General features: G+C 43.7%; 1 protein-coding gene across 1 annotated transcript; it reads left to right on the top strand.

Moving 5' to 3' along the window:
• Positions 1-921: 921 nt before the first annotated feature.
• Positions 922-11,678, top strand: thbs1b (thrombospondin 1b). Its single transcript, XM_086167662.1, has 23 exons — positions 922-1,051; positions 1,188-1,273; positions 1,578-2,137; positions 2,280-2,355; positions 2,615-2,692; positions 2,787-2,896; positions 3,079-3,204; positions 3,742-3,838; positions 4,699-4,872; positions 5,049-5,225; positions 5,323-5,496; positions 5,655-5,782; positions 5,911-6,063; positions 6,201-6,419; positions 6,555-6,662; positions 7,043-7,202; positions 7,313-7,431; positions 8,203-8,437; positions 8,544-8,771; positions 8,905-9,176; positions 9,267-9,364; positions 9,465-9,604; positions 9,714-11,678. The coding sequence occupies exons 1-23, from the start codon at positions 1,041-1,043 to the stop codon at positions 9,719-9,721; spliced, it is 3,537 nt and encodes a 1,178-aa protein (XP_086023788.1). The 5' UTR covers positions 922-1,040; the 3' UTR covers positions 9,722-11,678.
• Positions 11,679-24,213: the final 12,535 nt, after the last annotated feature.

Genomic DNA, 24,213 nt, shown 5'->3' with positions numbered 1-24,213 from the left:
TTGCTGTCTTATTGTATTTGTTGATACTGTTGTCTTATTCCTGAATGCAGTCGCTCCAGTATTCTACGTCTATCTACCTACTTCTACTGATTTGTTTTCTGTGTGTGTGTGTGTGTGTGTGTGTGTTTGTGTGTGTGTGTGTGTGTGTGTGTGTGTGTGTGTGTGTGTGTGTGTGTGTGTGTGTGTGTGTGTGTGTGTGCACGCTCCGAGGTACGCAGCAGTAGGCCCCTCTCTGCTGTGAGCTCACGTCGACTCCTAGCGGTCATAAATGGAACTGCAAGGCAGACGCACATCTGGGGGACTGACTCACTAGGAACAGTTTGAGTTTTTTGGAGCACTCCAGAGTAATGTTTTCCCTCCTATAAAGCAAAAAAAAATAATAATAATGATAAAAAACAGAGAGGAACTGGTGGTGTCATATCATGAATTGATATTAAATACTTTTAACCAAAAATGGATTTGTGATTTTACAAGCATTATAGTATATGCAGGAAAACGTGTAAACGAGTATATAATAAATTGATTATTTAAGATCTTAGACAACAAGTGTGAACGTTCAATCGATTCTGAAAATATAGAAATGAACGTGATTTTTTTTTTTTTTCCCCAATTCTTCAAAAAAAAAAAAAGATGGTGTGTGTGTGTGTGGGGGGGGGGGGGGGGGGGAGAGGGAGGCATTGGCACCCTTTGGAAAAGCCCCCCCTCCCCCTCCTCCCTCCTCCCCCCGGTGATAAGCTCGTCCCTTTTGCTTCGCTCGCCGTGATTGGACGAGGCCACTTCTTGGGAATGGCATCAAACTATTTAAATAGCACTTTGTCCCCCTACTCGGCTCATAAGGGAGTTTTTCAAGCCACAGATTCCAACAACTCTACATTTTTATTTTATTTTTTTTTTTTACAGGAGACCGTTTTTTAATTTTTACATTTATTCTGTCCAGATTTTATTTCTTTTATTCGGCATGTATATGTATTTATAAAACCCTGGGATTATTACTGGACTATTATATATTTTGGGGATTTTTTTTTTTAAAACTGCTGTTTATGAGAAGCAGGTGAGTGGAGACACTTTGCAGCTCCCGCTGCATGACTGAACGCGCTGTTTTCAACCTGTTGCACATCATTTGAATGACTATAAATAATGTAAATATGTGGTGGTTATATATTATTTTTATTATTTTGTCGTCCCAGGCGGTGGGATCATTGTTTCACCATGAAGCTGACGGGGATTTTTTTGCTGCTGATGCTCTGGACCTGCGAGGCTGCGCGGGTCGCAGGTGAGTTTCATCCCTTCTTCATCTTTAACATACGAGGAAAAAAAACAAACAAAAACAAAACGCAAAAGCCGCCAGTGCAAACCGGAAATGCGACGGGTATAAATAATTGACTTCTCGTTAATTCTGTGAACCGGCTCCGGTGCGTTTCTTTTTTTTTTTTTTTTTTTTTAATCTTTGTTTGTTTATTTGTTTTTGTTTTTTTTGTAACGCTGGTCAAGAACGTTTCCTGGGATAGGAAATTTCTAACCGAATAAATAAAAAAATAATTTTCAAAAAGGCTGAGTGGTTATTATTTCGCCCGCAGAGAGCCGAGATGACAACAGCGTGTACGACCTGTTCGACCTGGTCCAGGTCCCGAAGAAGAACCACGGGGTGACCCTGGTGAAGGGAGATGACCCGTACAGCCCCGCCTACAAGATCCTCAACCCGGACCTGATCCCGCCAGTCCCCGAGAGCTCCTTCAGGGACCTGATCGACTCCATCCACGCCGAGAGGGGCTTCCTCCTCCTGCTTAACTTCAAGCAGTCCAAGAGGACCCGCGGGAGCCTCCTGACCGTGGAGAAGCGGGACGGCTCGGGCCCCGTCTTTGAGGTGGTCTCCAACGGGAAGGCGAACACCCTGGACATAGTTTACTCCACCGAGAACAAGCAGCAGGTGGTGTCCATCGAGGACGTGGATCTCGCCACCAGCCACTGGAAGAACATCACGCTGTTCGTGCAAGAGGACCGCGCGCAGCTCTACGCCGGATGCGAGGAGGTCAACACCGCCGAGCTGGACGCACCCATACAGAGCATCCTCACACAGGAGACCCCCTCTGGCGCGCAGCTGAGGATCGGCAAGGGCGCCGTGAAGGACAGATTCATGGTGAGCGCACGGGAGAGTGCACGGTGAAATGTTTTCAAACCCCTTTCCATTTTGTTCGTCCTAAAAAAACACAGACTCGGCGCTGAACTAATCATGTATTACCGCGTGATTCTAATTATTAAACCCTTCATTTCATCCTGAGGGGGTTCTGCAAAACGTGAGGTTCGTGTTTGGGACAACTCTGGAGGCCATCCTCCGCAACAAGGGATGCCAAAGCTGTGAGTAAAAAAATTAACAGGGAATGATTTTGTGTTTTTTCTTGTTTATCATCAAGACTTCTAATTCTGCTGAAGACAATCGGCTAATCATCAAGGAAAAATGTTTCAAGTCCTGAGCATACAAGGTCACAGTTAGTTCAAAGTTAATGACAGCAAGGCCTGTGCAGCCGCAACCAGGGAGCAATGTTCCCTTCTGTGTTATAAACATCCTCACAGATGCATGTTTTAGATAAGTTTTCTGTGACTCTTCTATCCTCAGCGTCCGACTCCATGATCCTGGAGAACCTGAATGGCTCCTCTGCCATCAGGACTGACTACTCTGGACACAAGACCAAAGGTAAACAAAAAAAAAAAAAAAAAAAAAATCAAGGGACTTTTGGCCTCCACTGCTTTCTAACAAGTTAAATTGAGTTTCTTTCGCTATTATGAAGATCTACAGATGGTCTGCGGCCTCTCCTGCGAGGACCTGGTCAGTATGTTTAAGGAGCTGAAAGGTCTCGGTGTGGTCGTCAAGGAGCTGTCCAATGAACTCCGTCAGTTGGTGAGTAGGAAACCGAGCAGGCTGTCTGTCTGCCAATGTGTGTGTGTTTTTCTTCTTTCGTGTGTATGTTTGTGTATATATTGTGTGTGTGGTCTCTCGGTTGTTTTCAACAGCATTTGCTACAAAACCAAATTAAAATAACTGCTCAGAATTACATTTCTTTACTTTCTCTCCTTCACCAGACCGATGAGAACAAGCTGATTAAGACCCATATTGGGATCCACAGCGGCGCGTGCATCCACAACGGTATCGTGCACAAGAATCGAGATGAATGGACCGTCGATGACTGCACCAAGTGCACTTGTCAGGTGAGTGCCTTAAAGTGCACTTTTGAATCGCGTCTTAAGCATCCCCTACCATGTCTGAGGGGATGAACTCAATTATCTGACTTGTTTACACTTGCAAAGATACACACACACCTACACACACTGACACTCACCACCATTCAGTTGATGTGGTCAGTAATTACCAGAGGGAGACCCATCAGAAGGCTGGCATCAATGAACCGTTGCTCTGAGGTCTGTCATCTACTCTGTGTCCAAAAGGGGCCGGACTTCAAGTGATCCATTACCCGTTATTAAGAGCACTTTGACTTTGGCGAGTGGAGGAAGAAAAAAAAAAAGTGTCGGGGTCAGGCGCACAGCACTCTAGATTTCCTCCAGCTCTGTTTTTCCCCCAACTGTCACCCTTTAGACTGATAGTCTCTCAATGAGGACATTCACAGGTAGAGACAGTCTCAGTATGTCTCGACGGAAAAGTCAAAAACAATCCCGTCGATTTGTTCCGTGCCAAGACTCGTGTTGAAAAATGTTGTCGTTTAACCATAAATCGCTCTCTTTGTGCAGAACTCAGCTACTGTGTGCCGCAAGATTTCCTGCCCGTTGATCCCGTGCACTAACGCCACCGTGCCTGATGGAGAGTGCTGTCCTCGCTGTGGAAACCGTAAGCACTTCGGTTCTCTAAATCCAAACTCTTAGTGTTTGTACAAATGACTGGAAAGTAGACCGTAATTACGCCGAAGCGATATTGCCCCCGTATAAATGCTATTAAAGCTAGAATGTGAATTTTCAAGCGACGGCCAGGCTGTTCATACACTGCTCCATTCACTGAGCCTTGGCCATATGAAACAAAAAGCCACAAATATTCCCCGAGATGTGAGCGTTTCTATTCGAGAGAAAACACGTTAATTTTAGAGATGATTTAACTGCGCTAACATCCGAGTAAATGAAAGAGTGCTTGTGTGTCAGGAACATTGGCGCTTTGTGCTCAAAAACATCTTTGAATCCTTAAGTTGAGATGGCTGTAATTTGCCAAATTGGTTAAAGTGGGATGGAAAATTGCTTGACTGTTTAGTAAAGCCATCTTCTACATGAGGAAAAGTGACATATTCTTCATACCTTCGCAGGCTTGGCCTGCAATGCTTCTCTTAAAGCTAAATAAACAGTAGGAGCCACATTCATCCCAGCGTCATCCACTTGTTTAAGTCAGTGCGCTCCACGGGCCAAGTTTTGGTGAAATGGGTTTCCTCTGGGAAAACACAAGTCAAAGGGGCATCCCTGTGTGTCCCATGGACAGTGTGCCTTTCTGTTTCTGGGTATGGGTCCTCTGTTGAGAGGCGTGATGGAGGATCTTCTCCTTCCAAATCCCAGCTAAATCCATACTCTTAGCCATCTGCTTTAAAAGCTTTCCCCTCCTCATTTAGACTTGGGGGTGTTTGTGGGGGGTGCCACTTGGCTGGTATAGCTCTTTTATTGTCTCCCTCTTTCCCTCTCTCATATTCTCGCCTTCTCCCTCCTGCTCAGCGAGAGACTATGCAGACGACGGCTGGTCGCAATGGTCTGAATGGACCCATTGTTCCGTGTCGTGTGGGCGGGGCATCCAGCAGCGCGGGCGCTCTTGCGACCGTATCACTAACAACTGCGACGGCACCTCCGTGCAGACCCGCGACTGCTACCTCCAGGAGTGTGACAAGCGCTGTGAGTTTACACACCTAATTAATCTGGCAAACACGGGGGAGGCTGTCACTCGACATCACAAATGATCCATCGAGCAATTACATGTAAAAAGTAACTTTCCGATTGCAAGTTTGCAATGAACTTGAAGAATGCGGCTTCACCGTAACTGAACTCTTACCTTTGTTTGATTCCCTAAGTCAAGCAGGATGGCAGCTGGAGCCATTGGTCACCCTGGTCATCGTGCTCCGTTACCTGCGGTGCTGGTTTCATCACCCGCATCCGCCTCTGCAACTCCCCTACTCCTCAGCTCGGGGGCAAGAACTGTGAGGGAGAGGGCCGAGAGACGAAGCAGTGTCAAGCACCCGAATGCCCAAGTAGGTCACTTGGAGAAACGCAACCGCCCGCGCTGCATTTGTGTTCTACGCTTCTACAACAGCAATGAATCATGCGTGTTTTCTTATGTATCCTCAGTAAATGGCAACTGGGGACCCTGGTCGTTGTGGGATACCTGCACTCTTACATGCGGCAGTGGACAGCAGACACGCAAACGCCTGTGCAATAACCCGGCGCCTCAACACGGCGGCAAGGAGTGTGTTGGCGACGCCAAAGAAAACCAGATATGTAACACTAAAGCCTGTCCCATCGGTGAGCCACTAGGATTATTAGCAAAGCTTCTCCTGCATTAATTGTAAACATTTGTCAGGTATATACCTATATGTTTTGGTCTGTTCCACTGTAACGGCAGTTAAAACCTTGACAATACTGTAAATATTTTAAGGTTTATCCAATATTCTTGTTTTCAGATGGCTGCCTGTCCAACCCCTGTTTTGATGGTGCCAAGTGTACCAGCTATCCCGACGGCTCCTGGAAGTGTGGAAAGTGCCCTGTCGGTTACAGTGGCAATGGCATAAAATGTAAAGATATCGATGAGGTAAAAAAAAAAAAAGTCTATCATTGCCATTAGCCTGAACTGTCTGAATTCAAAGATGTTGACACTCTATATAAAAGCATCTGCTGCTAAATGTCGAGAATCATACATCTATCCATCTCTCAAACCAGTGCAAGGAGGTCCCGGATGCTTGCTTCGAGTTTAATGGTGCTCACCGGTGTAACAACACAGAACCGGGTTACAACTGCCAGCCCTGCCCTCCCCGTTACTCCGGCAACCAACCATTTGGCAGAGGTGTTGAGCAGGCAGCTACTAATAAACAGGTGACTGCTACGCTGACTTTGAACCCGTACAAAATCAATGCAATATTTCTTGAAAGTGATGAAAATGAATATTGATGGAAAAAGAAGCGTGGCCATGGTGATATGTGATCGCTGATAATGCTCTGTTCACTTTCCAGGTGTGCACACCTCGTAATCCCTGCCTGGATGGAAGCCACAACTGTAATAAAAATGCCCGTTGTAACTACCTCGGACATTTCGCTGACCCTATGTTCCGCTGCGAGTGCAAACCGGGCTACGCCGGCAACGGCCATATCTGCGGCGAGGACACTGACCTCGATGGATGGCCGAATGCCGACCTGGTCTGTGTCGAGAACGCCACATACCACTGCAAAAAGGTAGGCGTATGTAGACTAGCAATGCAGGTGAACAACAAGTTCTGTTAAACAAAATCGTCCAAGAAATAAATTGTTCGCCGAAACGCAATCCGAGTAGTGGCATAGTTATAACTAATATTTATGTGTGTTATTCAGGACAACTGCCCCAACCTCCCCAACTCAGGACAGGAGGATTATGATAAGGATGGTATCGGTGACGCTTGTGACAACGATGATGACAACGACGGCATCCCCGATGACAGAGTAAGTGATTATGTCCGTATGCGGTGTGTTTCAAAAGCAGTGCGCAAGCCAGCGGGTGTATTTTGTTCACTCTCGGTGCCGACACGATTGCGACCTTCGCATTCATCATTCATGTTGTGCGGGCGGAAACTAGGTGGAGGGGAGGAATGGGGGTGGGGCTCCGAAGGAAAGCAAATGTTTCTCCTCGGCATGAGCCAAAACCTCAAATTCTAACACTGACGTTAAAGTCTGAAGGTGCTCCACTGTGAGCCACTAATCCCGGCATTAGAAGCTAAAGATGACACGCTTTCATTCCACATTGCTGCTTCTGTCTGACAGCAAATGACTTGGAATGCCTCCGAACGCCTATCCTCATCTTTTCTTACCTCCTCGTCTTTCAGGACAATTGCCCGTTCATCTACAACCCCAGGCAGTATGACTATGACCGTGATGATGTGGGGGATCGCTGTGACAACTGCCCTTATAACAGTAACCCAGACCAGACGGACACAGACAACAACGGGGAGGGTGACGCCTGTGCTATTGACATCGATGGCGACGGTAAGGAGCGGAAAAGATGACAACAGCCGCATCTTTCTTTTATGTTTAGCCAAAAATGATCGTATGTTGCTTCGTATGGCTTTTGAACATGATGTTGATACCTTTCGCAGGGATTCTAAATGAAAAGGACAACTGCCCCTATGTGTACAATGTCAACCAGAGAGACACAGATCTGGACGGCGTTGGAGACATGTGCGATAACTGCCCCCTGGAACATAATCCCGATCAGGTGTGTGGATTTAGTTACACGAGGCCCATCCCTTCTTCCTTCCACCTCGACCGCCAACAATAATGCACATTCAGCACTCTGCCTTTCTCCGTAGCTCAGCATATATCTTTTCAATTGAAAAGAACTTCAGTCATTAGCCCTGTTGTAGTTGCCTGAGCTTTTTCACGCCATGCAAAGATGAAGTAAATCCTGTGTGCAGCTCAAGGGCACATCAGTTCAATAAGGCGTGGTAGGGGGCTAGGAGTCTTTTCAATGGCCTATTGACGTTTAGTGGCTAATGCGGTGAAAGAGGCCCTAGGCTAGATATTACTCAGGAATGGGCTGGGTCCAGGCTATGCACATGCCCTGTCGGCACACAGGCCTGTTCCCCTGTTCCATGCACCTGTGCCATGCTACAATGATAAATAGGAATGTGTTGAACAGAGGTGCTCAGGGAAAGACTTGCAGGCCTGCAAATCTACACCATTGTGCTCTTTAATGAATGAAAGTCAGTGTGCGAGTTAAGATCCAAAGTCTGGACATGCAAGGAGTGGTGTTATTAAGAGTTCCAAAAACACAAAGCAGCTCTCTTCCAGCTCACTCGACAGTATTGTCAAACTCGGAAAAACATATGATTGTGCATGGATTAAATCTAACCTCACATGAGGCCTGGTAGTTTAATGAGGCAAATCCTGTAGGTGATTTGAGTTGAATGCAATGAGATCAACATGCTTGTTCTCCATAGTTTCCCCCTGCTCTAGTTGAATTTAACCAGAACCGAATGATACACAGGTGGATTCAGATGATGACCGTGTCGGAGATAAGTGCGACAGCAACCAGGACATTGATGAGGATGGACACCAGAACAACCTGGACAACTGCCCCTACATCCCAAATGCCAATCAGGCCGACCATGACAAGGATGGCAAAGGAGACGCTTGCGACCATGACGATGATAATGATAACATCCCCGATGATAAAGACAACTGCAGACTGGCCTCAAACCCCGATCAGCTGGACACGGACGGTGAGCATCACAAAACATGGCGTCAGCCTCACAAAACGTCAGGGGGTCTTCAGGAGACTTTGGAGACGATTACTAATATAATACACAATCTGTCTCTTATTCTCAGGTGATGGCCGTGGAGACGCTTGCAAAGACGACTTTGACCAAGATAACGTGCCCGACATCTACGACGTGTGCCCAGAGAACTTCGACATCAGTGAAACAGACTTCCGCAAGTTTCAGATGGTTCCCCTCGACCCTAAAGGCACTTCCCAGATTGATCCTAACTGGGTTGTCCGTCATCAGGGCAAAGAACTGGTGCAAACTGTCAACTGCGACCCCGGTATTGCTGTTGGTAAGTATGGGGAGTGGTTGTATTGTCGACATTTTTGATATTTGTTTGCGGAATTTAAAATAGAAGACTTTGTCTGCTTCATATTCAGTCGCAGTGTTTTCGGTCTTCTAACTTAGCTTGATGAATCTTTTAGGTTACCACGAGTTTAACGCAGTGGACTTCAGTGGAACATTCTTCATCAACACAGAGAGGGATGACGATTACGCTGGTTTCGTGTTCGGCTATCAGTCCAGTTCAAGATTCTATGTTGTCATGTGGAAACAGATCACCCAGACCTACTGGTCAAATAAACCCACCAAGGCGCAGGGTTACTCTGGCCTGTCCATCAAAGTGGTCAATTCCACCACAGGTCCGGGAGAGCACCTCAGGAATGCCCTCTGGCACACAGGGAATACTCCGGGACAGGTAAAGCATTTGTTTGCTGATGATAATTATAATGTACACAGATGTGTCGAAAAGGGATGAACAAATGGCTTTTGTTTTTTCGTGTTTTAGGTCCGCACTCTCTGGCATGACCCTAAGAATGTCGGCTGGAAAGATTTCACCGCCTACAGATGGCATCTGATCCACAGACCCAGAACCGGACACATTAGGTAGGCAGGTGGCATTGATGGATCCGAGCCAATGTCGATATCATACGCGATGTTAAAGGATCGCGCCAAATCGACGCCTGTTCCGTCCTGATTTCAACAGGGTGGTGATGTACGAAGGCAAGAAGATCATGGCAGATTCCGGCAGCATCTATGACAAGACGTACGCAGGTGGCAGGCTCGGCCTCTTCGTCTTCTCCCAGGAGATGGTGTACTTCTCAGACCTCAAGTATGAATGCAGAGGTAAGAACCGACATGAAAAGCTTTTCAGCCGTCGCTTGTCCTTGAGATGGACGTCTCAGTACCACTGGCTAAGCCCAACTCTGACTTATCCTGTCTTTTTTTTCGACAGATGGGTAAACGCATCACGCTGGAAGTTTAGAGGAAAGCACCTTGTTTGTAGTACGAACATATGTATTCTTTTGTAAAGTCCAGGGACCCATTTTTCTCCGCAACTTTATTCTTCTGCGGCACGCATACTCAGATGCGGGCGAAGGGCATGTGGTCATCTTCAGGGTGACCCGAAGCTGGTTTGAGCAAAGCACTGACCGGCCAATTGCCTATTGAGGATCAGAGAGCCCCTTCTCCTCCCTCTTTAGTTTCTCCAGGAGCAGGGAGACCTAGGGTAAAGGAAACATTCCCTGTTGCCAGTAGGACACCCAACAACTTTCTGTCCCAGCTCTCCCTGCTTTCTCGCTCTCTGAAAGACCTCATTCATCTCTGTGCAGGAACAGCTCCCCATAGACAACTATGCACTTCCAAACATTTACATCTGTCGTTCAGCCTTACCTCTTCAGCCTGTGTGCCTTTCTACCTTACTTCTGGATGGACATCCCAAAGAAAAAGAAAAAAAATCATTAATATTCCCTTCGCTTTACATGGATGTAGTGAATCATACAACTTTTTTGAGGACATAAAGGATGACGACAGCAATGATATTTTTTTTAAGGAGTTTTGTTTGTATGTTCGTTTTGAGGACTTGTAGTTTAAAAAATCTCGCTGGGAGTGTAGAGTGTGAGAATTACAGGGAACAAGATGTCATGGATGTTTGTGATGCGTGGGAAAGACTGGTCATGAAAAAAGAAAGTACCATGGAAAGAAAAGAGTAGAAGAGAATCTCAAATGAACTTTAGGTTAGTTGTCCTTTGAACTTGGAAGATAATGTCTGGTTAACTAAAGAACTCAGGAATTTTTTTAATTTTTTTTTTTTTTTTTTAATGACGTACTCTTATCAAAACCGATATGGCTAAATTCCAGAATGAAACAAAAATTATGAGACCAAATACCTTTAAAGTCAGTATTCCCTCCATCATCCAACATCAACTCTTTGGTCGTTGAAGAGATTTATTGCCCTCTGCTTTTGAGGGTTTAATTAGAGATTATGTAAATACATGTAATTTATTGACTCTTGCCTACAGTGTAGGCCTTCAAAGGTAATTTGAATACTTTGAAAAAGTAGAAATCCATCCAATATCACAATTGAAAAAAAAAAAAAAAAGACAAATTCAAGTTGAGTCAGGTTTCTAAAGCTGGATGTTTGTGCGCTCCTGTCAGTTTTTGTCACGTAACATTGCATAAAGTCAGATATTCTTCAGATAGGGCCGCAGAGCATGAAGTACGTGCTTGACTTGTTCGCCATCGCTTTGGAGAGAGAGGGGAAAAACAAAGATAATTGTTGATGTACAAATGTTACCTCATTGCCGTTGTATAATTAGATTCAACTCCCGACGCATCCCGAGCGCTTCTTCATATTTGATTACAATTATCTTAGTGCTACTGTAGCATGAGTTGTAAATAATATGCTATTTCATGAAACCAGACCATGCTCCCAATTCCTTGTTCTTCCCAAGTGAAAATGTCAGTAAAATGGGAGATTTTATATATATATATATATATATATATATATATATATATATATATATATAAATTTTGCTTTATCATAACAGATAAATTATTGTTCTTGTCTTGGCAGTTTGTGAGAGTCTGATGTGTATGTTTGTGTGTGTGCATGTGTGTGTGTGTGAGTGTGAGAGTGCATGTGTGTGTGTTTGTGTGCATGGGTGTAGATAAATGCTATTTAAATAATTTATCAGGATTTGTCGCCTCACAAAAAGGCTGCGCGTCCATCTGTATAAACTGTTTGCACACTGTTCTTTATCGTTTTTCCTTTTTTTTGATATTGTTCATCAATATTTCCATTATTTTTGTACAATTAGTTTGGCTTGTATGTAAACATTTTCTTAGTTTGTAAAAAGCAAAAGTATTCATAGCTATTATTTTGTTACGTCCTTTTAAGACAATAAATAGTTACAGTTGTCATCTGTGTCTGTGCTATGTTTCTGTTCTAGACATTGGATTAAACCTTGAGTCGAAGGTGACTGGAATGCAAAACCATTTTAAATGAAATACTCAGATGAATACAGATTTTTATCAGCATTAGACATCACAGAGTACTGTAGGCCTGAGGCTCGACCAGTGAATAAGCTCATAGTCAAAATATTGCCCAGTTCCACCGAGATACAAATAGAGTTGTACTTTGAGATCTTTATCTCTGCAGCGAGGCAAACATGGTCTCTGTGATGAAGGCCATATGAGGAATGTGACACGGACGTCTGCCCTTGAGCTTGATGTGCTCGACCTCTCCGCAAAACTGTGCTGACCTTTGAGCAAAAGGTTAAACAATATGTAGAGAAGACATTAGGCTGACAAAATCCTCTATATTGACTCACTGGCTTGGGGAGACATACGAGCAAAACAAAAAAAAAAAAAAAAAAAAGTGCAATTTGAAATAGGAACTAAATATCAGATGTCAGATAGATATTTACAAAATAGATTTATAAAAGTAGCTGAGTTAATCTGAGGAATAAAAAAAGTTTACATGATAATTTTGATCAGATGTAATACTAAGACCTCAAATTAGTTTACTTTAGATTACTCAAATTCACTCAAATGACATACAAATGCAGAAAACTTAATAAATTGTCTGTTGATCGTCTGATGTAAACATATTTGTGTGTATGAACAGAGTAAGTGAGATATAGAGAGAGACTAATCGAGGCATTTGAAAATCATAGACCTGGATTGTGAGCTTTAGTTTTTAAAACAATCCTTAAGTTGTCTATAAAGATGCTGACCAGGAGACAAATCATGGCCATCGTGGGACTTCTTTTATCAGGTACTTTGCTCAGGAGAGTGTACTCGAGCGGGCCAAACATACCTTTACTTGATTTACATTGCATCATAATTAACATGAGGAAAGTGTTGAACTGTTAAACACTGAATTACGGACAATACTCACTACAACTGGATATTAAATGTGATAATGAAATGCTGCAGTAAAAAACATTCGTCTGCTGTAAATATTCACTGCTATTACTGTTGAACACACTGACTGTTCAGCCACATCTCTTTGTATGTGTATCTGTACATTCTGATACCAAAATATTCATGCTTTCATTTACTTGTAAGTGCATATTTCTCTGATGTACATTTGTCTTTTCTCAGCAGTGGGACACACAACCCACTGCTGCTATTAAACTGCACTGCCAAATAACTGCACTACCTCCAAACCGCACCACCTCTTAACTGCACATACGCAGCTAAACTGTTTTTGCATAGTTGTACAATTAAATATCTATTTATTACTAACTACCCAAAAATGAGATATTTCACAGTTTACATTTTTTCTCTGGCACATACGGCCTACTGCTGCTATTTTACTGGACTGCTGATCTTCACTGTTGTAAATATGTACTTTATATCTACAACTTGCACCTTACCTATTTGCACTTAACTGTGTTTTACATCCCAATACTGTAAAGATGATTCATATTCAAGCAAATTTTCATTCTGTACACATATTCTGCGTACAATGTGACAACAGGGCCCATCTCAGTCTAAGTCTAAGATTAAGTCTAAACATTTTCTGCTCTGAAGTGTTAAATCCTCATTACACTGTTGCTTTACTATGGCAATGGAACAAAAGGAAGAAGAGAATCTGACCTTCCTACTGACAGCGGTTATCTAAGATCATTGACAGCAACTTAATATCTTTATGTGTCCAGATCTACTTCTTCTCCTTTTGGCTTTTCCCTTCAGGGGTCGCCACAACAAATCAACCTTCTCCATCTAACCCTATTCTCTTTATCCTCCCCTCTCTCACCAACTACCCTCATATCCTCTCTCACTACGATCTGATGTATAGAACATAGGTGGTACAGGAGGAGGGAGAGACAGACACTGAGGAATCACACTTTGCAGACTGCTTGGACGTCACAGTGATGCGGTTTTATCCACCAGTTCATGGAACATGTAGGTGTAATGTGGTCAATGATAATAATAAAAAAGAAAAGTATTTCAACTTATAACTGGGGGGGGGACAATGCATTTTGCATAGATGGAAACTGTGATTTGTCCTGCCACATCCTTTGTGGTAAAACACCTCAGCGGTGAGTATTCAGAGCAGAACTTCCCACCAGCGGCCTTCCACCTCCAAGGTAATGGTTACTTGCCACACACCCTCCTCAACTAATGACAAGCTAAAGCTGAAAAAGACCCACCCAATTAACCCAAGCCCTTTTGAAATGTCTGCAAAGTGCACCACAGGCAGTAGGTGGGTACGAACCATCATCCCCGAAGTGTTGTGACTATTGGGAAGTGCTGAATGGAACGGTCAATCCACCCAAGATTTATGATGTTTTTATTTAGCTCCTGAAATCCAAGCAGGGAAGCAGAGAAAGCGTTCCTTCGCTTACAGAACCCACTGCCGCAAATGGCCTCAAACCTCAAACTTGAAACGTGACAGGAACGGGCCTCCCTCCTCTCTCCACCTGTCATTGGACGCCTTTGTGCTTCATGCAAGTCTGCACCGAGATGTTGAAGTGTTATGTTAAGGCAGAGGACCCCCCACTGCACACCACATCTATGACCCATCATATACATCTGTATGCACCAGAGCTGCAAGACACCACCTGTGAACACAATACGGGAAAGAGTGTACAAAAATAATCCTGGAATTTGCTGGAGTGAAGGATTCTTCAAATTATATTTATTTTGTGAGCGTTTGGGTGGGAATAAAGATGAACCCTCTATGTTGAGAGTATGCCCAAATAATTTTCTCAGTGAAAAATAGCTCCAGGCCTAAGTTTTGTTGGAATCACCAACTGTAATCTTCCAAGTATTTCCACAGGAACTTGTACCAGCTGAACGCAAACATTGAAAGATTTTTTTTAATGCATATGTATTTTTCCTCATGATAGACACGTTTTTTTTTTTCACACTGCGTCTGGACAGATGAATGCCATCATGCCGGATGGATAAATGTGACCTCATACTTGCATATGTCTTATACCATATAGCTCAAATAAGTTTCTCAACGTAATCTGGTCTGCTTCTCTGGGTTTGTGGAACAATGTGTTCCATCAATTGATGGTAGTTTACAGTGGGATTTCTGACCCAGATGCGCTATGACCTTTGACCCTTTGAACAGGAGCGCCTGACAAAGTCAAAGACTCACTGGACATTCTGATGGAAAAACGTTGCCCTGACCTTTGGTAAGCCTCCCTTCACCAAACATCATCACAGAGACGTCACAAATCTTCGCTCCCCTCTTTGTGTACCTATGTGGCATGCAGAAAGTTATAAAAAGCAAGGGTAGAAAGTAAAAATAACAGGATGAAAACACTCTCCTTTGAGTGCCTGGTATGTGGATTGTGTAATGAATGGAATAAACTGCACATTTTCAAGTGTGGACTGAGATGTGGCATCCACATTTGCTTGCCTCACGAACCCGCATCACATCTGCTCCCTGTGTCCTTGTGCTGTTGTTGTTTTTGCTTTTTGTTTTTCTTTGTGCGTTTGTTATTGACAGACATTCGACAGAGAATCATCAATGCAACTGGCAAGACCGTGCATGGTAACAGATGTCCATTAAGAATAATTTAGTCCTTGTTCCCCTATTTTTGTTAATTGTGCAAGCATGCTTTTACAGCGGAGTGAGAAAATAACAGACACATGCTCTCTTGTCATAGATAAATGAGTCTTTCATCGTGCGCTGTAAATCAAGTAAGATACAAATCCCTTTTTCATGTTTCGCTTTCTTTTTGAAAATATTAAAAGTAGACCACGTTCTTGTGGGGAAATCTCCTGCTCTAAATCCAAGTTCTGTTTGTGTTATCATAAGTTAATGGATGCATGCCTGTCTTTAATACAATTGTTTTTTTTATTTTATTTTATATATATTTATGGTATGTTTGGGATCATATATATGTGTATATATGATATGCTTGGGATTATATATGTGTGTGTATGTATGTATATATACATATACACACACACATATATATATACACATATATTTACACACACACTATATATATATATACACACATATATATATATATATTCTGAGAATATGTTGTTGAGGTTTTATATTCAATTTGCAAAGTGTTTACACCCACAAAAACTCATGTGACAACAAGCTGTGACTTGTCATGTGTTGCATTTTTCCTGAATGGATGCAAACTATTTTGTAAACATCAAGTGGTTCCAGTCGTTCTCCTTTTCTACGTTGGCAAAGATCAATGATTTTGTCTAACTCTCCATCTCATCAAAAGCATGTCTAATCAGTCCAGAATGATCATAATCCCTTTATTTTGAAAGATAAAGATGCCCAAAATGCTGTTTTATACGAGGGTATCGAACCCAACTTCTTTAAACAATACTATTATCCACTGATTACGAAAAGCAAGTCTCAGTTTTTGATCCTGCCATGTTTTGTGACTCGTTGGTAGGACTACAAACTTGTGATGATGTCAATGATTAAATGATTTGAGACACTTGTGTTTCCACTTTTTGCATCGGTTTTTGGCCATGGGTTTGGACGGTGCACCTTGAAACCATAACAAAGCTGTACCAACTCATGGTACCCATTATTCAAGTGCAAAATAACAGTGTTTCCTGACTCCAAACAATCCTGGTTTTGTTAGTGAGCGGAGACAGGAGGAATAGCAGTGACCATCCCATATGCTTATGAAACATCACAAGTGCGAAAGCGAGCATTATTTAGCGATACAAGCATAAAAGAGAACCTTAGGCATTATTAGGGTGCTATTCATTAGTTTGACTGGCAGCAGATGAGAGAAGATAGGGGACTGGAGGAAGAAGCGATGGCTTTTAATTTCCTGAAGCGAGCACGCCCTTTTGCTGCGCCACAGCTTCTGTTTACCCCACACTCTGTAATTCCTTCGGCCTCGTCTCCAGTTACAGTATCGACTTCAAACGCACAGCGTCCCTGCCACAGCAAAGACGCTGTGCCCAGAGTACAGGCAGGGTACCCACCATCTGCACCCCTGTCAGGCAGATCACAGAACTAAACAGCTGAGTTTCTTCAATCTGCAGCAAGCCTACACACTGCATTACCCATGAGCACCCAGGGGTGCCTAAAGTGATAGGATCAGGAATGAGTGTATCGGAGGAACAGCACATGTTAGATGTTTTGGAGAGATGGTCAGAGAAGCTAGACTGTTTGCTGCTCTCACAACAAATCACAATGTCATCTGCAGAGCTGATCCCTAATGAAGTCTCACCTCCACAGTGAACTTCTCTGTTACCCCTACAGCACACTTCACCACTGTCTCACAGCTAGCATACATGTCCTGCACCAGTCTAACATACCTCTCGCTACTCCAGACTTCCTCATCGATACCAGAGTTCCTCGCTTTGCACCCTGTCATATGCTTTTTCTTGGTCAACAAAAATGTAATGCAGCTCCTTCTGGCCTTCTCTGTACTTCTCTATTAGCATTCTCAAAGCAAATTCTGCATCTGTTGTACTCTCTCTAGGCACGAAGCCATACTGCTGCTCACAAATCCTGACTTCTGTTCTAAGTCTAGTTTCCACCACTCTTTCCCATAACTTCACTGTATGACTCTTCAACTTTACCCCTCTATATTTGCCGCAATTCTACACATCCCCCTCATTCTTAAAAATGGGCACCATCACACTTATTCTCCACTCCTCAGACATCTTCTCACTCTAAGATCAATTGAATGATCTGGCTAGAAACTCTACCGCTGCTTCTCCCAGACACCCCACAGTTATGGAATCATTACATCAGTACCAACTTCCTTTCCACTCTTCATTCTCTTCAATGCCTTCCTCACTTCATTTTTACTTATCTCTGCTACTTTGTTGTCTACAATAGTCACCTCTTCTACCCTTGCCTCTCTTTCATTTTCCTCATTCAACAGCTCTTCAAAGTACTCTTTCCATCTTCCCTTCACTTTTTTAACATCTGTCATTACATTTCCCTCTCTATCCTTAATCCCCCGGACCTGCTGTACATCCTTTCCATCTCTATCTCTCTGTTTTGCCAACCTGTATAGATCATTCTGTCCCTCCTTACTGTCCAACTGAGCATAAAAGTAATTGTATGCCCTTTGTTCTGCCTTTACCACCTCTATCTTTACCTTACACTGTATCTTCTTGTACTCTTGTCCATTCTCTTCAGTCCCCTCAGTGACCCATTTTTTTTTTGCTAACCACTTTCTCTGCACATACTTCTGCTCTTTGCCATTCTCCTTCTATACTTTCCTCCCAGATGATACACCAAGTACTCTCCTACCAGTCTCCCTGACAATATTAGCTGTAGTTGTCCAATCACCTGGAAGCTCTCCCTGACCACCCACAGCCTTTCTCAACTCCTCCCTGAAAACCAAACAACACTCCTCGCTTTTCAGCTTACACCACTTTGTCCTCTGCGCTGCCTTTGTCCTCTTGATCTATCTTGTCCCCAGAGTCATCCTACAAACCACCATCCTTTGCTGTCTGCTTACACTCTCACCTACAACTACTTTGCAATCACTGATCTCTTTCAGGTTACCTAATCTATACAAGATATAGACTACCTGTATCCTCCGACCTCTGCTCTTAAACATTACCGTAAGATCCTGTCTTTTCTTAAAAAAATAGGTCACCACAGTCGTTTCCATCCTTTTTGCAAAATCTACTACTATCTGTCCCTCTGTGTTCCTATCCTGTATACCAAACCGCCCATCCCTTTTTCATCCCCTCAAATATCTTCACCAACAAGCCCATTGACGTCTTTACAATTACCACTCTCTCATCTCCAGGGATATTCTGCATCACTTCATCTAACTCATTCCAGAACTTGTCCTTCTCCTCTAACTCACATTCCACCTGTGGGGCATAGCCACTAACAACACTGAGCATCACACCTTCAATTTCCAGTATCAGACTCATAAGTCTATCTGACATTCTTTTCACCTCCAGAACATTCCTAACAAACTCCTCCTTCAAGATAACTCAATTTCTCTTCCTGTCAGTACCATGATAGTGCAACTTAAAAACTTGCTTCTAAGCTTCTAGCCTTACTACCTTTCCACCTGGTTTCCTGGTCACACAGTATATCCATGTTCCTTCTCTGCATCATGTCAACCAACTCTACCTTTTCCTGTCATAGTCCTGATATTCAAAGTCCTTACTCTCAGTCCCAGACCCTTGCCTGTCTTCTTTTCTCTCTGCTTCCTCCACTCCTTCTTCAACCCACAATAGCCCAATTTCCACCGGCACCCTGTAGGTCAGTAGTACCAATGGCAGTCATTGTTCACCCGGGTCCCAACCAATCCGGTATGAGAAGATTAGGTTTGATTCGCATGTTTGGTTCTGGCATAAGTTTTGCGTCAGATGCCCTTCCTGACGCAACCCTCTGCATTTATCCAGACTTGGGACCGGCTCAGGGAGACCCTGGCTTGTGCCTCCATGAGGCTGCATTTGGCTGCTCTCAACACTGATACCACACTTTTGTGACATGGTGCTGAAATGATTAATGGTTTGTCCACCACCTGCCAGGTGCAGATCCCATCAGATGCTGTTGCCGCAAGAGCTGACTTTCCTCTGATGTGGGGGTTTTGGTAGCTTGAATGGCCAACAAAAACCTTGTTGATGACACCTTAGATTCACTCCAAACCAGACCACCTGTTTAATTACGGTTTAGGAACCTCTGTAAAAAAAAAAAATTGCTTAACTTTCCCTCTCTTCTTAGGGACTTGTTATGTGTTGCTTAAGTTCAGTGGTTGGAGTGTCAATTTGGAAAACATCCAGACTTGCAATAAAATAGCAGTATACCATCATATTTAGATGAGACACTTGAGAGTCATTATTCAGTCCACATCATCGGATTCACCATGACCGAGGAAATGCCACATCGTATCATGATGCCGAACAAATCACTCAGCTTGATGGATTCAGCGGTCTGGATCCTGGTACTTTTATTCTTGCTTGAATGCGGTGTAACATGTATTAGTCACCCACCAAACTCCTGAGAGTATTCATTAAGAGCGCACATGCATAAACCAGGACACACACAAAAACCCTGCGGCAGATTATTTGGTTGGCTGCAGGTCACGGAAAGCTTGCTCTGAAAACAGACATGATCTATTGTCTACTTCCAGCCAGAGGAAGTGTCCTGAGTGTTGTTGACCGTGTCTCATCCCCCCACCCGCCCTCACTCCTTTACCCCCCGCCCCCCACTTTCCACACACACATGTGAAATATAGGAGATACCTGTGGCAGACAGATTTTCACGAAGACACTGAACTCCCTTCAGGTCGGCACCACATGAGACCTGGAGGTGTAAACATTCGGAATAAAGACACCGGTGTTTTGTTTCTGTGTCACTGTGAGTCTGAGACAGACACACACTTGGAACTACTTCATTTGGTGTGTTTTGCCGGCGTTGGCTCTTCCAAGAGTACATAACAAAAGCCCAATGCAGGTCGAGCATGAAAAAATGTTCACTTCAGCTAACTCATAAATGCAGTAGCCCCTATGGCTGCACATCCCTAGGTATGTATTTGGAAACCTGCTAACACCTGTTCAAGTGAGGTCAGACGCCAACACAACAGGGTAGGGTGTTCGAAGACAAAGTATAAGATATGACTACACTTCCAAAGATGGACTGTAGAAACATTACAACATCGATATTAAGGAGTGTGCAGAGTTCAATGAGTTATTCATCGGGTCACCAGCTAGTGCGAGCTGACAAATGTCACCAGGCAGTCACCACACCGGCAAAAATAAACCACGTGGAATTGAATCATACAACATGTTGTCTGTTCCGAGAGCCAGAATGTTATTAGAACATTAAGAGGCAGTTTTGTATGCTCTGTTTGTTTTTTTTTTGACGTTACAGAAACTATGACCTCAGAACTAAGAAACAAAGAAGAAGCTTGATTCAGTCAACCCTGCCAAACTTTCATTCATTCATTGGCTATACCACTTCTCCTGCACTCAGGGACAAGAGGAGCCTGCAGCCTAGATCGGCTGTCATTGGGCAAGAGGCCGGTCTTGCCCTGGGCCAGTTGCCAGTCAATCACAGGGCCACATATAGAGACTATCACTCACATGTCAGGATTTCCCATCAACGTCAACCTGCTGCATGTTTTTGGGATGTGGGACGAACCCAGGAGAAAACTCACGTAGACACAGGGAGAACATGCGAACTCCATGTACTGCCAGAGTCAATCCAGGAATCTTCTGGCTCCAAGATGGAAGCACTACCCACTGCACCACACTGTCGACCGGCTGCCGACCATTATTAAATCAATTGAACAAATACATTTTCAGTTGTTATAATGAAAACTGGAGTTTCAGTATCTGTCAAGGGGCAATATGAAAATTGTGTTTCTCCACTTCTGGTGCAAGTACAACTTTGTTTTCTTTGGGTATTTTAAACACTAGCATTTCACAGCAGGGCGCTCCACCGAAGAAACTGAGCTTGAGGAGTTTGAGGTGAAATATAGAACTGGACAAACCGCCACTCCTGGGCTCCTTTGCACCCGGCGAAGACCAGCTTTATAGTAGTGACTAATGCAGGCTCCAGGCCCGGGTTAGGCCAGACCCCAAGTTTCCACTCTAAACACAAAGGAGCTGTGCCATCCAGCATGACACTTAAAAAATAAAGCACGCCAGTGAGGAAAAAACATCACTGACTAAACAGACTAAATCGGACACGTGAGAGGAAATCTGTTGACGGCTGTCATGATGATGAAAAATTCAGCCAAATGTAATTGCAAATTTCCAACAGTTCAAAGTTTCATCGGTATTATAAGGATCAAGAAGCAGACAGAAGGTGTAAGTTCACGTGTTATCCACAGTCTCCAATTCATTTTTTTTTCCATTTCTCCAAAAATCAGTTCAGCCTCCTTCCAGACCCTCAAGATGACAAGTGGCACCTGCGATAACTTGCAGGCTTTTTCCTTCATAGTAAAAAAAAAAAATGTTTTGAAAGCTTCGGTGAAAGTCCTTAAGTTTCAGTCTGTGATGATGTACTTTCCGTCTAGTAAAAACAAGCAATGTGAAGTTTAGGAAGTTAATGAAATACCGTAAATCAAATCTCTAGCACTCGAGTGCCTTAGTTAGTATCTGATGGGTTGATCTCACGGTCAGTTTTACACAAAGACGGTGGCTCATCATTTTGACCACGTTTGATCTCTGACCTGCCCGCAATGGCAAAGCTCCCATCTGATATCGGATGGCAAATCAGCGTTTCATGGCGACGTTCCTTCACCAAGACGCTCCAGTTACGAACCTCCTGCTCTGACCAGCCTCTGATATTCCGGACAGATGCTCACAGAACGGAGCTCGTGTTACCAGGTCAGCGGTATTGCTTTACCGTGCTGCCCGGTTGGGGCACTTTCACGTGTTAGCAGTGAATGTTTAAAAAGTCACCGGGGGGAGCTCATCAGAATCATGGCAGCAAATGTAACTGCAGGAAAAGAATGTGGCAAAAATGATTATTGTTTTGTGTTATGTGTCCATGTCTCATGAATTGGATCCATTCGGGTGTTTCCTTCCAGTTCCTTCCACTCACCCTCCCGACTCCGGCAGGGCCTGAAGAAAAACGTGAGGTGTTGGGTTCCCTCCAGACCCCATTTTGCATCCCCGATCGATTGTGCCAGACAAAAGGTCCTCGGAAACTGGAGCTTGGAGGCAGCACCGCACTTTTGCAGTGAGTCAGGAGGAGGAGAAGAATGGAATCCTTTCTCCGTTGGCCCCGGCCGGCAGCACCTTTAGAGAAATGCTGTGTACCGAAGGGAAATGGGCCGATAATGGATATGCACACAAGTCACCTCTTCAGAATCCACTCTGCCCACTGAAGATGGTGGGTGAAAATGTGAGGGGATGAGGGTAGTGGGGGTACGCATTTTTTTGTTGGTGTGAATTTACCGAGTGAGTCAGAGCAATTGCATTTGTCTAGTATGTACAGTATATTTTTTGCGTGAGTTAGGTTCCAAAAAGAACCTGTGATAGGCAAAATCCGTGAAGAAGAAACCTTTTTTTACAATTATTATACAATTAGATACTCTATTATACATTGCTGTTGTCGTCCTTCTGTTTTTTTCTTCCTTCTTTATGGAACGAACGGAAGATTCATTAATTCCGTAATGCCAACCTCCAGCCGCATAGCTTTTACCTTCCCTTAGCATGTCCAGAAGTTTAACTTTATCTGCGATAGATAGCATCTTCCACTGCCTTTCGGGCCCTGCCAACATTATGGGTTTTAGAGAAACTCGAAATTGCAAGAGAATTTGCACGTACGTAATGTAAATTCGGCAAGCTGTTTTATGTACGCGTACGTATTCAACTGCAATGTTATTGACGCACAGGTAGAGAAGAAGCGGAGTGACTTTTTAGCCAATCAGAATGCAAATCCGTGAAGTAGCGAAACCGTGAAAAGTAAACCGCGTAGCGAGGGATCACTGTATAGTGAAACTGTGAGAGCGAAAAGAGTATTGTCCTTTTTCTTTTGATACTTGAGCCTTATAGGTTAAGGACCTGTGACAGAAATATGATGGCACTCTCTTCACACGTGTTTACAATGAGAGATAAACTTGCAGGTTGTCGTCAGAGTGCGACGCTCCCATGAGGAGCACACAAAAATTGGAAACAATTATTCCCTCTGCAAACTACGAAATACAAATAAACAATTATCTTGCTCATATTCAGCTTGACCATAAACCCCCAAAGCGGACTTGGTGGAGATTTTTCCCCCCGGCCTGCATTCCTGCCTCTGGTGACCACTCCACCCGGCTACCAGACCTCCTGTATCCGAATGTGATGACATGTCTACGCCAGAAAAAATTATTTGGAATGTGAGGAATGCCCCCAATATCACATTTGATTTATGTCTACCTGTTGAGAGGAGAGACACAGAGAGGACGAGCACATATTTATTCATCTCCTGCCCAGTTATCTGCCTGCTCCGGTTTGGCGTCAGCGGTCGTACAAACATAAATACGTTTAATAAATCAGCTCGGATCGGACTATTGACAGGTGACTGATTTAATAGGTTGCACAAGACGGCCGATATGCCGCGAGCTTAAAGTCGAGTGCAGTCACAGCTGTGCAGACGGAAGACTTTCACACAGCGATCAGGTCGCTATTTCTGTAGATTTCCTGAAGCTTATGATTACTGAGCTAATTACTGACATTCTTTGGATAACTGACAGACTTCGCCTCATAACATGGCGGTTTGCTTGGAACAGTGGGCTCCTTATACAGTAGTGTAGCAGGACGTATGCACACAGACAATATGCTGCTCTGTTATCAAAGCAGGCCCTTCGTCAAACATGCAGATTCTTTTAAAGGACACACACACACACACACACACACACACACAAAAGGCGCCTTGAGCCGGAGCCTGCCCTAATGCACCTGTTCTATTCATGAGAAAAACAACAAATAATATACATATATATATTTGGTTTTCATATTTTCATTTGGTTTTTATATTTGGTTGCAAATAAAATATTTACATGGCTAATTAAAAA

Source organism: Fistularia commersonii, chromosome 20 (genome assembly GCF_037954325.1).
Source record: "Fistularia commersonii isolate RoL2024-O1a breed Wild chromosome 20, RoL_Fcom_v1.0, whole genome shotgun sequence".
Classification (NCBI taxonomy): domain Eukaryota; kingdom Metazoa; phylum Chordata; class Actinopteri; order Syngnathiformes; family Fistulariidae; genus Fistularia; species Fistularia commersonii.
The sequence above is the reverse complement of the archived record's forward strand: the minus strand, read 5'-3'. Positions and strand labels throughout refer to the sequence as shown.